Genomic DNA, 15189 nt, shown 5'->3' with positions numbered 1-15189 from the left:
CTTTAGATTAATACTGAAGACATCAAAACTATGAAAGAACATATATGGAATTATTTAATTAACAAAAAAGTGTTAAACAAACCAGAATATGTTTCATATTTTAGATTCTGTAAAGTAGCCCCCTTTTGTCTTCATGACAGCTTTGCACACTCTTGGTATTCTCTCAGTCTGCTTCATGAAGTGGTCTCCTGGAATGATTTCTAATTAACATGAGCCTTGCCAAGAATTCATTTGTAGAATGACTTGCCTTCTTAATGTGTTTGAGACCATCAGTTGTGTTGTTCAGAGGTAGGGTTAGTACAGTTAGTTTATACAGTCTATAGTACACAATGGATAGCCCTATTTGACTACTGTTATCATCCAAATTATGGCAAAAACATATTATTTCATAGTTTTGATGTCTTCAGTATTAATCTACAATGTGGAAAATAATTAAAATAAATAAAAAACATTGCATGAGAAGGTGTGTCCAAACTTTTGACTGGTAGTGTATGTTGACAAAGTTGCATTTACAACAGGAATAACTACTTATTTTACACACGCACACTCTCAATACCACACAATTATTTAGCTTGAAATATTTACTTTTATAAATGCCACCTCCTATGTTAAAATCAATTAAATTCCTTTGTTAGCCCAACTCTTTTGGCTTACATCCAAAAAAACATACCCCACTTTTAGGCTGGCCATGAGAATCATGAGACTGTTAAAATGTTGGTCCTCTGAAACTATAGTGTGGTGAAATCCCCCTCCTGAATAATGTAACTAATTCTGATTTCAATGCTTACCTTTGACAAGTAAAATAATCAATGTGCACTAAATTTAGACTGGATAGGAACCTATTTTTTTTTACAGTCTATGATAAGAACTGATAGCTATACTTTAGGCTGGCTTTTTGGAGAGCTTGAACATTTTCAAATTTTCACTGAAACATTACACTTGTTATGATAATGGTGGCTGCACATTTAACATTTATATAATAGAATGTGTGTAAAAGGAGTGCTTTTTTCAGCATATGTTACATAATTATCAGTAACAAAGTCAATCCAAACAACAGGACATCCCTACCTCACAGTAGAGTCACTCATACTGTACTGTGGATATGGAGGCAAGTGTAGCATGCTGCAAATATGCTCACATGGGACATAAAGGAGAACACTGCGCCCTCTTGTGGTTAGAGAGACACAGTGTTAGATTTTGCAACGTAGAATGCATGCAATTAAATTACAGTGATTCATTTTACAGTCAGAAAATAAAAAATGTTACATAAATGTAGTGGATGTTGTTCAGTGTCTGTCTGTTGTTGGTTCATATCAGATAAAGTAATGTATTCATGTTTAATGTTACATCAAAAAAATGAAATGTGATATGATTACACTCATGTAGTAACTATAGCTTTCCCAATCTCGTCATTGAACATATATCCCCATGAAGAATTACTTCTATTACTTTTTAAAACGTGATTTGGAGTATTTCAATGTATCGTCACTTTTTATAGAAAAAAGCCTATCCTTTTCTCACAGTGTCATATAGTGCTGATGTATGCAGCTCTGCTCCTCATGTATACATATGTGACAGCTACCTTGTTTCAAGTTAAATATTTATATCTCATCTCCATTTTATGACAAGGTTTATTTTTAAAATGAGACCAGGTTTCTAGAGATAGACCGCGTCTCTAGGCATGTGTGAACAGAAACGCTGCTCCAGCACAGTATGAGGGACTGAGCACGTCTATGATGAGACAGTTTCAGTAGTGATGTTGTGCACATTTCCAATATGAAAAACAGGGCAGGGATTGAGGGAAGACACATTTAGTTACAAACTGGCTCAGTGCTGGTGACATGTGCATGGTCTTAGAGGAAATCACAGTTTTAAATTCTAAATAAGTGTGCACTTAGGGTGCGTAAATATGGTTCAGATCATTACACTTGCACAGGAGAACCTAATCGTGCAAACACAGAGGTTAAAATGAACAAATCCTTTAGATCTGGTATTGTACATAATAAAGGTCGATATTCACTATTTCAATTTAAAACTTCTCTTTATTTTATATTCACCAACAAATATTTTCATAGATGAATTTCACGGCAAAAAAAAAGGTGAATAAACAGAGGTGCTGGTTTGGCCTCGTGTTTAAGTTACAGAGGCCAAAGTCCTCAGGTGGGCGGCCCGGGTTCAAGTCCAACCTGCGGCCCCGTCCCACATGTCACTCCCCACTCTCGCTTCCGGTTTCCTACTCCAAAAATATAACATAAATAAATAAACAGAGAATATTTAATCTCTTTACACGTATACAACACTCATCCAGCAGGCAGGCAAATAGTATTTTACTAAATTTTCATTATCAGGAATTCTATTAATTTTAACCCTCCTGTTATGTTCATTTCTCTGGAACAGCAATAATGTTCCTGGGTCAATTTGTCCTGGGGCATATTCATGCAAAAAATCCCAATACACATATTTTTAAATCTTATTTTGAATTACCAACCATTTAAATCAAGATTTGGTCCATTGGTGTTCTTTAATTCTCACAGATCATAGCTCAATGAGGATAACTCATCAAGATTCATGTTAAAACTTGTTTTAATGCACATTGGAAATACTATAAATATGGTAGTTTTACATGACATAGATTTTTGTTTATTTTATTTTACAACTTGATTAATTTTTTTTTAGAATTGAAGTGGTTTTGATAAATTAACACGAAACCCATTCTGTCACATGCCGCCCAGATTTTCATGCTGCATTTAGCAGGTTTGGAAGGCGTATATTGCCTAATATGGACTTTAAAAAGGGTCAATTTGATCCACAACATAACAGGAGGGTTAATGTCATTTTTTAGAAGGGTTAAACAGATCAATACGCCCAACAGCTTTTTAACATTGAGTAATGCAAATGATCAAAATACTTTGATCATCTATTCTGTAAGACAGGTGCTAAGAAAAATAATAAGTAAATTAACTTACAAAAAAATATATTCATCAACAACATATTGATGCTAAACCTTCATTTGGCAAAAAAGAGGAAGTTGCCTGATGAAGGTCTTGCATCAAACTTTCCTAATGAATATATTTTTGAAAGTAAGACTGTGGAGGAATTGTCATTGTTGAACATGTAGTAATTCCCAAACTATTGGACTAGTGATTCTAAAAGATAGTGTGTCATGCCTTATTACCAATACACAGTGACTTTAAATGATATATGGATATTCACACCTCCATTTATTTTGGCAAATAATCTTAATTTGTTCTTTTTATATAGACAGGTTGCCCAGCAGGGACTAAAAATATAGTTATGCATAAGATGTTGATTAAAATACTTTTATGATTAAGAAAATATCAGTAAGTCTTATATTTCTGAATCCTACAAAGAAAATGATTTTTAGATACTCTATCTTTGAGCTCTGTGAAGTATAAAGTCACTAAAATGACACCACAGTGTCTTTTCTGCCTCTGGGGATATGAAATCTGTTGCTCTGGGCACTGTTGAGTATGGCTTCAGTAAAGTTAATGGAAAAACAAAAAAAACAGCTGATCTGCAGTCCAGATACATGTGAAACTACAGTATTGGCACATACATACAGAAATGTTAACAGAAAATGTGTGAGTTGATGTCTTTAAGATGCCCACTGTACTCATGTACTGTTGACTGAGGTGTGATGCTGTAAACATCAGTGCTAAAAAGGAGTGCATTTCTTTAAAAGTATTAAAAATTAAAAGGAGCTGCTGGACATTTCCATGTCACAGGATTTCCCAGTGGCACTGGACATACAGTCAAAACCCATTTGTCATGGCTCAGCTGAGGACTCTTAGTCTGTAAATGTTTCAGTGAAGGGAGCAGAATTAAAGGTTCCCAGAGTCTTCATGCTCCTCTGCTGTGATGTCACATTGCGGAGTGAAGATCCTCATGTCGTAGAACTTTGTAGGTGAGCCAGTAGAGGACGTTAAACATGAGAAAACTCATGGGGAAAACAGCTCGAGAGATGGTATCAATCCTCTTTGCTCGATCCACAAAGCGCCTGCGTATGTCGTAGAAACCTAAACCTGGAGGTAGGTCTGCAAAAACTGGAGTTGCATCCATTTCAGGTGCACTGGCAAGTCCAAAACTCTGGAAGAGTAAACCCTGCTGTGCAAGCTCATCCTCCTGGAATAAAAAAGAAAGATAACAGAACAAGCATATGCTGCAACGGCTTAACTGATGTTTGCTTTTATGTCAGAGCAGCTGATTGGCTGGTGTTAAACTGAGCAGGGCGAGAGTACACACCCGGGCACAGACGCTGCACCGCTGGTTCCCTTGAGGAGCGTTGTTGCCTGACATGTTTCCTTTTGCCTTACTGTCACCACTTGCCTGCTGACAGGGGAGAGACACATGAATGCAATCATCAAACAGACTGCATTGATTAAACACAACCCGGCTGTGCTGCATGTGTGCATCAAATCCCGTACACAAACAAGCCATCATCATCTGTCTGACAAAGTGAATACAAGCCGGTCATTAATGTGGAATAAGGCAGAGGGAATTTAAATGGCGTTGCATAATCCAAACAAAGTAGTACAAAGGATTGAAGCAGATGTTTTTTGTGTTGTGTTTATAAATGTTACAAAGACTTAATGAATCCTGCAGCTGCAGTCACACTGCTTTATATGAGATGTAACTTATTTCAAAGGTGGTTTTCTTTCTGTCTCTTCTACTTTTCTTCTCCTCACGAGGCCTAAAGTGAGGCTGCAATATGCTGAGAACATCCCTCCAGAAGTGGGATAAGGTGATGGTTTGAATTAATTACAGGTCAACGCTGTCTGTGTTTCCCCGCTGGAGAGCAGCATGCAGCTGAGTCTTGCAGCTCGTGCAGAGCCAGGCGCGGGGAATAGCAGGTGACAGCCGCCCGAGGGGGCTGAGAGGGAGGGGGGGTTTGTTGCACTCACAGTTCTCTGCCGCTGTTGCTCCTTCAGCTTCCTCCTCAGTCTGAAGAACTCCTTGTGCTGCCGTGAAACAAAATTAACAGCCGCATACTCCAGCAGTGCAGCAAACACGAACAGAAGACACACCGCCATCCAGATGTCGATGGCTTTCACATAAGACACCTGAGAACCAGAGAGAGAAATTCATCAGTGAAATTGTTCGTTGAGATCATGTTGTGCTGGGAAAGTGACATAAATGATTGATAGAAACTACACACATAATGAAAGTTTCTTGTTGGATTACTTAGTGCATCTTCATTTGAACTAAACCATGATGAGAGACTTTCTTGAACTTGGTAATGGTGCTAATTGAAACTACTTCATTTCAAGTAAAAGTGCATACATGTTTGTAAAATACCTAATATGCACAACGATCTCAGTCTAAGTTATATATATTTTTTTAAAGTGATATTTTTTTTGCCTCTTTTTGCCTTTATTTATAACGTGGTGAGCAGAGAGCAGGGGAAGACATGCAGGAAATGGTCGACTGGCCAGGAATCGAATCCGCGACCCCCGCGACGAGGACCGCAGCCTCTGCACATGGGGCGCCCAGACCACCAGGTCACCAGTGCACCATCTAAGTTATATTTAGATCACTGAATACATAAACATGCAGAACTTAGTCTTGTATTTGGATGAAGTGGAGCTAATTTTAAGTGCTATATACCCAAGCAGAAACTGTGTAGTTTACTCTATCAGGTTTGTATGATACTTTGGAGGCCCCGTGGGGAGTTTTTTACTGGTTTAAATTGATAGTGATGCCTCTTTATGATGAACAAACACAAAGAGTACTATCAACTTCATGAAAACTTGAAATTGTACATTTTATTGCCTGTCACTACTGCAAGGGGCTAGGTGTTGGCCCAGATGATTGACAGCAAGCTGAAGAAAAAAACAATTTAAAATATTTGCAACATCAAATACTCAAAGGATATTATGTATATGACAGAAGAAAGCGAGATGGGATTTTTTTTTTTTTTTACTTCCTTGGCATATAGAGTACAAAATCTGCACAGACTTAAGATGTATAACTTTGTCCACAGGGGGCGCCAAAATCTACATAAAACGAAAGTTCCTTACAGCAGCTTTAAAAAGCAATTACTTTTTTTGATGCAAAATCTAGATGAAGTCACAAGAAGCTACAGATACAAAACAAATTTAGTTGAGTAATAACTTACAACAATAACCCATTAAATGGTATCAGAGCATTAATACTTATTGGAAGTAGTTAAAAACAGTCCCTGAGTAAAATGTAGGTGCTCCTGCAGTGAAATGAAAAAGTTAACAACAATCTTCAAAGAGCCATTGTGAATTATTAGTGCTTTTACTTTGATAATTCATGTGCATATTGAACATATATTTTTACTCCATTAAAAGTGTACAACAATTCCTTGATATGTAGAGGAGTTCTTTTAGATGTTGGTTTTAATTTATGCAAGATTTTTTTCACAACAAACCGTAATATAGTCATGTTTATTGTAATTATCAATCAAGATTAAATTAATACTAAATGAAAACTGGGATTAAATTAAATAGAACCAATTTATTAAATGTTTCCATGCCCAATCAGAGAGCGAGACCTCGTGGAAAATATATTTAAACTCCAGTCTAAACCTGTTTTTAATTTCCCTTTTAAAGCAGTTTTTTACTACATCTTTCTAGGTATCATGACCATCACTCATCTCATTACAATTAAGTCTTTATGGCTTAACAGCTGGTATCTTAACCTTAAAAACTTACAAAAGATTCATGCACACATTCAATTCAGTTCATCCCTAAAATCATCTCTAAATTTATGATAAACACTCTCTTACTCATTTTTTTCACAGTGTTACAAAAAAGTCTGTCTGACCTTTGGCAGGGATGCCCTGGATCCGGAGCTCTGTGTCGTCATGGTGAGCACTGTAGTGATCCCCAGTCCCACTCTAGCCGGAGCAGCATCCATGTTGATCCAGAATGACACCCAGGAGAGGATGACGGTTAGCAGACTGGGTATGTACATCTGGATCAGATAGTAACCCATCTGACGCTCCAGGTAGAAGTTGACCTCAATGCAGGTGAATTTGCCTAACAGAGGAGGAGATACAGGTCCACACTGACAGTCTTATTAGAAGTTAATTGACAGCGTACATGCACGATGGTGACTGACAGATTGTTGTGTCTCGTACCTGTGTTGTAGTGTTTGGTGCAGTAACCGAGGCCTTTGTCCTCCTTCAGCACAAACTGAGGGAGCGTGAGATCATCAGCCACTTGAACTGCTCCCACATCCAGCCACTCAAAAATAAGATCATTCATAGTGTAGCCAACTAGAAGAAAGGCAAAGATTACATGATAAGTAAGACTCTGTTGCAAAATCAATCAATCAATCAGACTTTATTTATAAAGCGCTTTTGATACAATGGCATTGTAACACAAAGTGCTGTACATAAAAACAACCTAAAATAGAATAAATTAAGAAAAAGATCCCAGCCCCAGCCCCAACCCCAACCCCACTACACAGTCCTAAGGTTAAGAACACAATATATGCAACAAAAATAATAAAAACAATAAAAATAAAATAAATATGTAAAAAATAAAAAAGAAGTTGCTGAACGAACTGAGGAAATGCTCTCATGATATCTTAATGAGGAAACACTGGAGGTAAAATAAGATGTTAAAACTCAAGACAGGAAATTAAAATCACCAAAATAAAACACATTTCTAAGATAATAAAACACTAAAATATTAAAACATTAAAAGAAAATAAGATGCTTTACTTAAAATAAATAAATAAGTACATAAATGAATAAAGTAGAATACAAGTGACTAAAATTTGAACTAGATGATAAATGAATAAATAAATAAAACTGTTAAGAATAAAAATAGAACTCAGTTAAAGGCAAGACTAAAGATCGATCTTGAGTTTGCTTTAAAAATGTTGATGAGCAGCCCTCATATCTTCAGGTAGGGTGATCCACAGGCGTGGGCCGTGATGATTAAAAGCTGCCTCACCGTGGGTCTTAATTCTTACTTTTGGTACAATTAAAGTCCACTACCTGAAGACCTGAGGGCTCTCACTGGCTCATATGATAAAAGCAAATCAGATAAATAAGAAGGGCCAAGACCATTAAGAGATTTAAAAAGCAATCAAATTATCTTAAAATCTATTCTAAAATATACATTTTATCTTTACAATACTGCCATGAAAAATGAACTCACAGCTCTCAAGCTGCATCGTGCACGTCTGACTGTCCATGGGGAAGTTTTTCAGATCCATGGGACAGGAGAGGGTGAGGGTCAGCCTGTAGAATAGAGGGAAAACATCGTAATGGTGCCTGAACACAGTGAAAATACATTCAGGTGAGACATTCAGGGATGGACAAAAAGCCTACTGCATTAATCCCACAGCAGCAGACATCTCTCCTGTCACTCAAACTCTTTGCACAAATCAGGGGGTCACATCTAGCACCTCTGACCTGTCCCCCTTTCCATCATTCTATTCTACTGTGTTCTACACAAAAGCACTGACAGGTGCTGATCGACAACATTTCAGCCTGAAGGAGGGCCTGGGGTCAAATGTGCTGCAGCAAGACAGACAATAAGAGAATGCTTCCACTGATCCCAAGATGCAGAGATTAAGAGCAAAAAATGACGGATGTGTTGGCAAGGATCTCACTAATGTTTATAAAATGAGTTTCTGTTGCTGCCACTGCCTTAATTGAAGGGTCATGATGTCTGTCGCTGCTCTTTTTAAGCACTCCTCTTCTCTTTATTCCATCAAGGAAAAAGTGAAGCATCTCACACAAATGAGCAGCACTGCAGAGAGACAAAGCGTCTCTCAGATATGTGAGTGACTGAATAAGGCCTTTAAAGATTTTTCAGAGTGAATAATAAAGCTGCTAAGAGGTCTAAGTAATGTTAGGTTTTCATTTTAAGTAAATAGTTAAGCAGAGAAGCTTAATCAGCTCTTTGTTTTATATTCTAATGCTGACTCCTCTGCATTACTCTTAAGCTCGTCCACTGTTTGCACATTAGTGACCTGATTCTGTTTTAGCTGGCAGTCTGTGTTTTACACAGACTTGTTCACAGTGGGTGCTGGACAATAGAAATTAACTGGACTGGAGTGTAATATGCTGTTGAGTCATAAACTTAAATGCTCGTAGAGACAGAAGTTCATACTCAGTTCGCAAATTGCCGAAAACAGAGGTGGGTTTCTTGTGTGTCAGATCCTGGTGCATGATTCAGTCTGATTTATGAATTAAAAATCAGGTCACCTGATGCTGTAGAGGACGTTTCCGTTCTGAAATATCCGCAGCAGTTTGTTGTCTGTTGTGACCTCGTGAAAGTTTGCACCCTTCTCATTTGCAAAGAACAGGTCAGGTTTCCAAATGGAGTCCAACATGGAGGGATCCAGGTCCAGAGAGTCATCAGGGTACTCCTTATAAGCCAGCCGAGGGTCATTCCACTGCTGTCTCAGAAATACATTGAGCCGGTAGTCCTAGCAGTAGGAAATTAAACCACAATTACATTACTTACATTAAATGTAAAGCTGCAAACAGCAACAGTGGAGATTATGCTGAGGGGTTTGTATTCAGGTTTATTTGTATTGTCTAGTAGATGAAGTTATACTGGAGTATTCAGTATGTGTCCATTTATATAATCACGTCATTTCAATAAACCTTGTAAAAGAGACAAGAGCAGGGATGAGTAACAAATGAACCTGCAGGGTCTCTCAGCAGGTAAGGAGCCTGTGCCTACACAAACTCAGTGTGAGCAAAAGAAAGGAGCATGCTGCCAAACGGACCTGAGTGCTCGTAACCTAAACGACAGAAGAATCCACTTATAATATCATCCATTAAAATTTGATAGCAATCCCAAGAGGTATTTTACAAAATGCATGATTCTTCCAAACTCTAAACTTGCATAACTTCCATGTCCTTCAACACTGCACAGGCCTCGTTAATAAAGGATAAGTGGTCCCTTACCTGACTAACAACGCTACAAGAAAATCACTGCTGACGTTACGTAATGACCTTACAAGGTGTTTTTTTACGCTCATTCATTAGTCATAATCTACTGATAGTATGCTTAGGCGTCATGACATTTTCTGCAAACAGCAGGAGGAGAGGCAAAAACATGAGAAATGAATAAATGCCAAAGTTTGATTAATCTGTGAAACCAACATAAATCAGCTCTGTATCCAAACAACATAGACTGAATATCCTGCACCGTGTCGAGTAAACCTGCAGGGGCTTTAAAACCAGAGGTGTCAAGTAACAAAGTACGAATACTTTGTTACCTTACTTAAGCAGAAATTTTGGGTATCTATACTTTGCTGGAGTAATTATTTTCAGCCAACTTTTTACTTCTACTCCTTACATTTTCAAACAATTATCTGTACTTTCTACTCCTTAGATTTAAAAAATAGCCTCGTTACTCTTACTTCATTCCAACTTGTCATCTTTTAAAAAAAAAAAATGTATGTACATTGACATTCCAATAAAGGCTATTGATAACATGCCTGTGAAGTTTGACTTTTGCACCATACAAGTAATACACATATGGTTCTTTAATGTATTTGCATTGTACTAAAATGCGTTCTTTTTCAATCGGCTAAAGCAGGTGCAACCCAAATATTTCAATATCAACATATTAATATAACATTATAGTCATTAAGGCCTTTAGAAAATTGTTTTTGGGGAGGTGGGGTAGTGGACTATAGGCCCCTGTGGCGCAGCCTAAGCTTTTGTCCTAAATTGCATTTTTTTCCCTCTTACATTACTTTTACTTTTATACTTAAAGTAATTTTGAAACCAGTACTTCTACATTTTTACTTGAGTAAAAAGCTTGAGTTGATACTTCAACTTCTACAGAAGTCTTTTTAAAACCTAGTATCTATACTTCTACTTGAGGAATGAAAGTGAATACTTTTGACACCTCTGCTTAAACCAAAGCTGAAGACGTTCTGATTCGATACATCTATGGATTTGCAGTCTCTCTTTTCAATAAGAAATAAATACTGCGCTGTTTAGTGACAGCTGAGAAATAACGAGGATTCAAGATTATAAGCATAAAAACACATCAAAATATTATTAATCTCATGAAAGGAAGAGCACACATACATCAAGTCGTCCATTTTCATTCTAAATAAGTATATTTCAACTGAAGACCTGTGCACTTTTCTAGTATTTTATTTATGCACAATTTTATGGTACTATCTCATATTTAAAAGATTTACCCCATTGAGAGTTGTTGATTATGTACTCATAAAAAAATGTAATAAATAAATGATGAAATATGATAGTAGATGAAGTGATGGAGCAAAGACTGAGTTAATTAGATCCTGAGCTCTGAAGGGTGAAAGGAACTTATTGAAACCGAAGAATGTATTCTCCGCATTCAGAAGTAAATCACATATTTGGCTTAAACATGCTCCAAAATATCAGAAGTTGTGAAAATGTATGTCTGATGGAAGAATCGAGCTTGTGGTGCGGGTGTGGCTAAATAGCTAAACCATGCCCAGCTGCAACTTTCAAGAATCAAGCCCCTGAAGTACATTTGACATATATGCATGAAATTTGGGAGGCAAAGGTATCATGTCAAGGCCTAGAAAAAAGTCTCTGATCATCATCGGGAAAACCCAACAGAAAGACAGCCATTTTGATCTGAATCTCAGACCCTGGCTTGTTTACACGGTCTGTAATTGAACAAATCCTCCTAAGGGTTTCATCATGAGTTGTCATTAAGGATGTGGTTGTGGCTGGGGGTCAAAGTTGGATGTTTTCATGCCAGTTTGCCAGAAAACAGAACACTTTTGTGTGTAATGGTCAATCATCTCCTTATTTTACATGTATGAAAAGAGTCCTGGCCTAAACACAACCACATGGTAATACTTGACTACATCAATAATGGTCCCTAATGCTAACAGGAAATTACATTATGTATTCTTTACTTTCTCTTTCTCTTTCTATGGTGAGGAAAGCCTTGAAACCATGGCTGTTTCTGAAACTGCCTGCTATACTAGCAGTACGTACTGATTTGGCCAAAAATTCAGTATGTAGTAAGCAGTATGTGAACAAGAGCAAAATCTGCAATATGCCAAAACTCCCCGGATGTCTACTGATTCGGGAAAATTTCACAGTATGCATTGGACCCATAGACTATTTTGTATTTATGTTGTTTTGATGCTTTCATTTTCATAACATTTTATGACTTCATACTGTAACAGATTATGTCTGCACTGTAATATTGCTAAAATGTCTGATTATTTACTCCATCACTGTTGAAGCTAACTTCACAATGATCAGGGTGCAGTGTAGAGTAAAGCAGGAAGTCTAATTTTAAGAATTTAGAGTCCATAGTGCATGGACAATAATGTGAAACCAATGCTGAACAATAATATTTCCATTACAGTGACCAGTGCATATGCTGGATTAGTTATTTTCCATCTAAATTACACTTTGAAACAAAAATACAATCAACACAAGAGTTTAAAGCTTCAGATTCCCTTTCTACTACAATGCTGTATAGTAGGTCAGAAGTTTAACGTAGAGCAAGCAGCAGCAATGTGAGATTACCATAGAATATATGAAAGAAATCACCTCAGGTCTAATTCATATGGAAGAGAAATTACAATAATACATACTGTATGTCAAGACAGAGGCAGTGAATCTGATGTCTGTGAATAAAGTATAAACATTGATTCTAATACATTGAATATCATTAGGTAAATCATAAAGACTGAGTCAGAACTTGTAGTTTGATGTGATGCTCAATACTTCATCCTAAGGTGAAAGTGTGGACAAACAGTCAAACATGTAATGTAATTTACTTTAGACATCATGTAGATAGTGGGGGTTCCCAAAGTGTGGGTCGGGACCCCCTCAGGGGTGGCGAGACACAAATGGGGGGTCTGTACTCCAGAATTTTTTTTTCAAGTTATCTAAAAATAGTATATTTTACCCATTATAGTAAAAAATATTGACAAAAATAGTAGATAACCTTGAAATGAATCCTTGAAAATAGAAAATGTAATGAGTTTTCTGCCTTTCTTTGTTGCCAGATGACTCCTAAGTTTAGGGTTAGTGAACAGTTAGTTAAAGCATCAGTAGCACTAGGTTATTATATAAAGGCACAGGAAACACAGCCACATGCTCATGTAGGTAGGCTAATTTTCTGCACACCAGCTAAATTAAGCTACATTAAATCACTTTGAGGGACAGTGGGGGTCGCAAGTCTTTGGCACCAATATTTTTGGGGTTGCGGGCTGAAAAGTTTGGGAACCCCTGAGATAGTGTAACTTTGATACCTAACAAGTTGATAATAAAAGGTGACACTCAAAGGCTGCTGTAACTTATTCTTTCAGGATTTGTTAAGTGTAAAAGTTGAGTTAAATCTCACCATGGTTGTCTCAGTGATGGACCCAAAGCTGTTGATGAAGATGTTACATGTGACGTTGACAGGAGGACCTAAGAGAAGCAAAGAACACATCAGACTCACATGTGCTGCTTTTTGAAATACCACAGCTGATGTTTTCTGTTGAGACCACATGAAGAATTTAAAGAGCAGAGTCCCCACTAAATACCACCTCCACAGTGTGCCATGCTGTGCCCTGGCAAATGACTTTTCTCAGATCAGCTGCATGAAATTGTGTTGTCATTTCCAGTACGCTCCCATTAGTGTAGTCCATCTGTCGACCACCGACACTTTAAATATTTCAGATACTCATTTCCTGAGAGGCAATGATTTATTGATTCTCCTTTAGTAACATTAGTTTATTTCTAGATAATCAGCTGGGATTTACCCACAGCATGCACTGACAAGGATGTAGAGCAAATATGAAATATATATGAAATGCGACCCCAGAGACGGAGGGGGGAAGTGTGTCAGAGAGAATCTGCTGGCTTCACTCTCAATCAGAGAGCAAGATTAGACTGATATAAGCCCGTGGGGTTAACACAGAAAGGAAACTGCGCATTTCTGACACAAAAAGTAAATGTTGTGTAAAGATATAACAACCAGAGGCTGTGGGTCAGCATCAAAACAGTAACAGTACATGACCAGAAACATTACAGCCTGCAGCATCTTTTACTTCTGACGCATCTGTGAGTGATTTGTGCTACTTCACTGCCCAGATTCTTGTGCTAAAATGAATCGCGTACCCTCTTTACACCTGTCCTGACAGAGGAAGTCCTCCCACTGCAAAGCACAGCGTGTTCTTACCTTTGAAGTTTGGTCTGATACGGGCGTCATAGCCAGATGTGCGTCCCATCAGTTTGTCCAGAAAGTCAGATGGAGAGGGGGGCTTGGCTGCTCTGCTGGGGAGTTTCATCTCCTTACAGAGGACAGACCTGCCAGGTGACAGGGAAAAACAGAACTGGATGCACTGATGTGTTCATAAAGCCACATGTATCAAAGTTTTTTAAGTATTTGCCTCATTTAAACATATCTAATTCTCCTTGAAGAAAAACTAAATCTACTGTGTACACAATTATAGCTGTGGAAAGTCGTCTCTGGTTTTATCACATGCATTTTGTAGTTTACAGAAAATGTGTCATAAACTGTTTACTGAACAGTTTTCAGATTAAATGTGTTAAAACTAAATTAAAACATTTTCTTGCCTGTTAAATATAGTAATGAATAATATTAACTTTTACCTTAGTATTGAAGAAACTGTTTAAATATAGTTGCGAAAGTGTTTGATGCACGATTCAGGGAAGCAGTAATGTAGACATGTTGTCTGGTCAACAAATCTCCACAAAGCTAATTTAATTTAAGCATCAAATGTCTTCTTGTCAATAGTAACTAACTATCAGATTAAAAGTATTTACAAAAAGAAGTAAATACACTGCCAAACAAGCATGCATTAACACTTCAACATCAAACAAACAGCAGAAATATTGATATCCTGCTAATTAAAATGAGCCCTTACCTTCCTGGTAGAAAAATAGCAGATGAAGCCCACAACATAAAAAACATGTGCCACAACATTCTTAGTCAGCAGAAACTGTCGAAGTAAATCCAACACAAGAAAAAAGAAGAGAAAAGGAAAAAAAAAAAAAGAGGAGATGCAAGGATGCAGGGATGCAAGGAACTTGTTGTGTCTCTTCCAGACGGGCGCTGCCTTCTGGACTCAGCTGAGCGTCCCTCCCTCTCTGCAGGTGTAAAATCCAGGAAGCTGCTGCTGTATAATTCAAAATCCTGGGAGTGTTTTTTTTTCCTGGCTGTTTGTGAGGATGACTTCAAGGTTTAT

The 15189-nt window shown here is 37.5% G+C and overlaps 1 protein-coding gene across 1 annotated transcript; it reads right to left on the bottom strand.

Annotated features, from left to right (window-relative positions):
- Positions 1–2526: 2526 nt before the first annotated feature.
- Positions 2527–14954, bottom strand: LOC117812589 (glycine receptor subunit alpha-4-like). The gene is made up of 9 exons (XM_034683470.1): positions 14869–14954; positions 14160–14287; positions 13338–13405; positions 9212–9435; positions 8157–8239; positions 7127–7264; positions 6811–7025; positions 4923–5081; positions 2527–4143 (listed from the first exon to the last, which is right to left on the bottom strand). The coding sequence occupies exons 1-9, from the start codon at positions 14925–14927 to the stop codon at positions 3883–3885; spliced, it is 1335 nt and encodes a 444-aa protein (XP_034539361.1). The 5' UTR covers positions 14928–14954; the 3' UTR covers positions 2527–3882.
- Positions 14955–15189: the final 235 nt, after the last annotated feature.

The sequence above is a fragment of the Notolabrus celidotus genome, chromosome 5, assembly GCF_009762535.1.
Source record: "Notolabrus celidotus isolate fNotCel1 chromosome 5, fNotCel1.pri, whole genome shotgun sequence".
Classification (NCBI taxonomy): Eukaryota; Metazoa; Chordata; class Actinopteri; order Labriformes; family Labridae; genus Notolabrus; species Notolabrus celidotus.
This window is presented reverse-complemented; position numbering and strand designations above follow the sequence as displayed.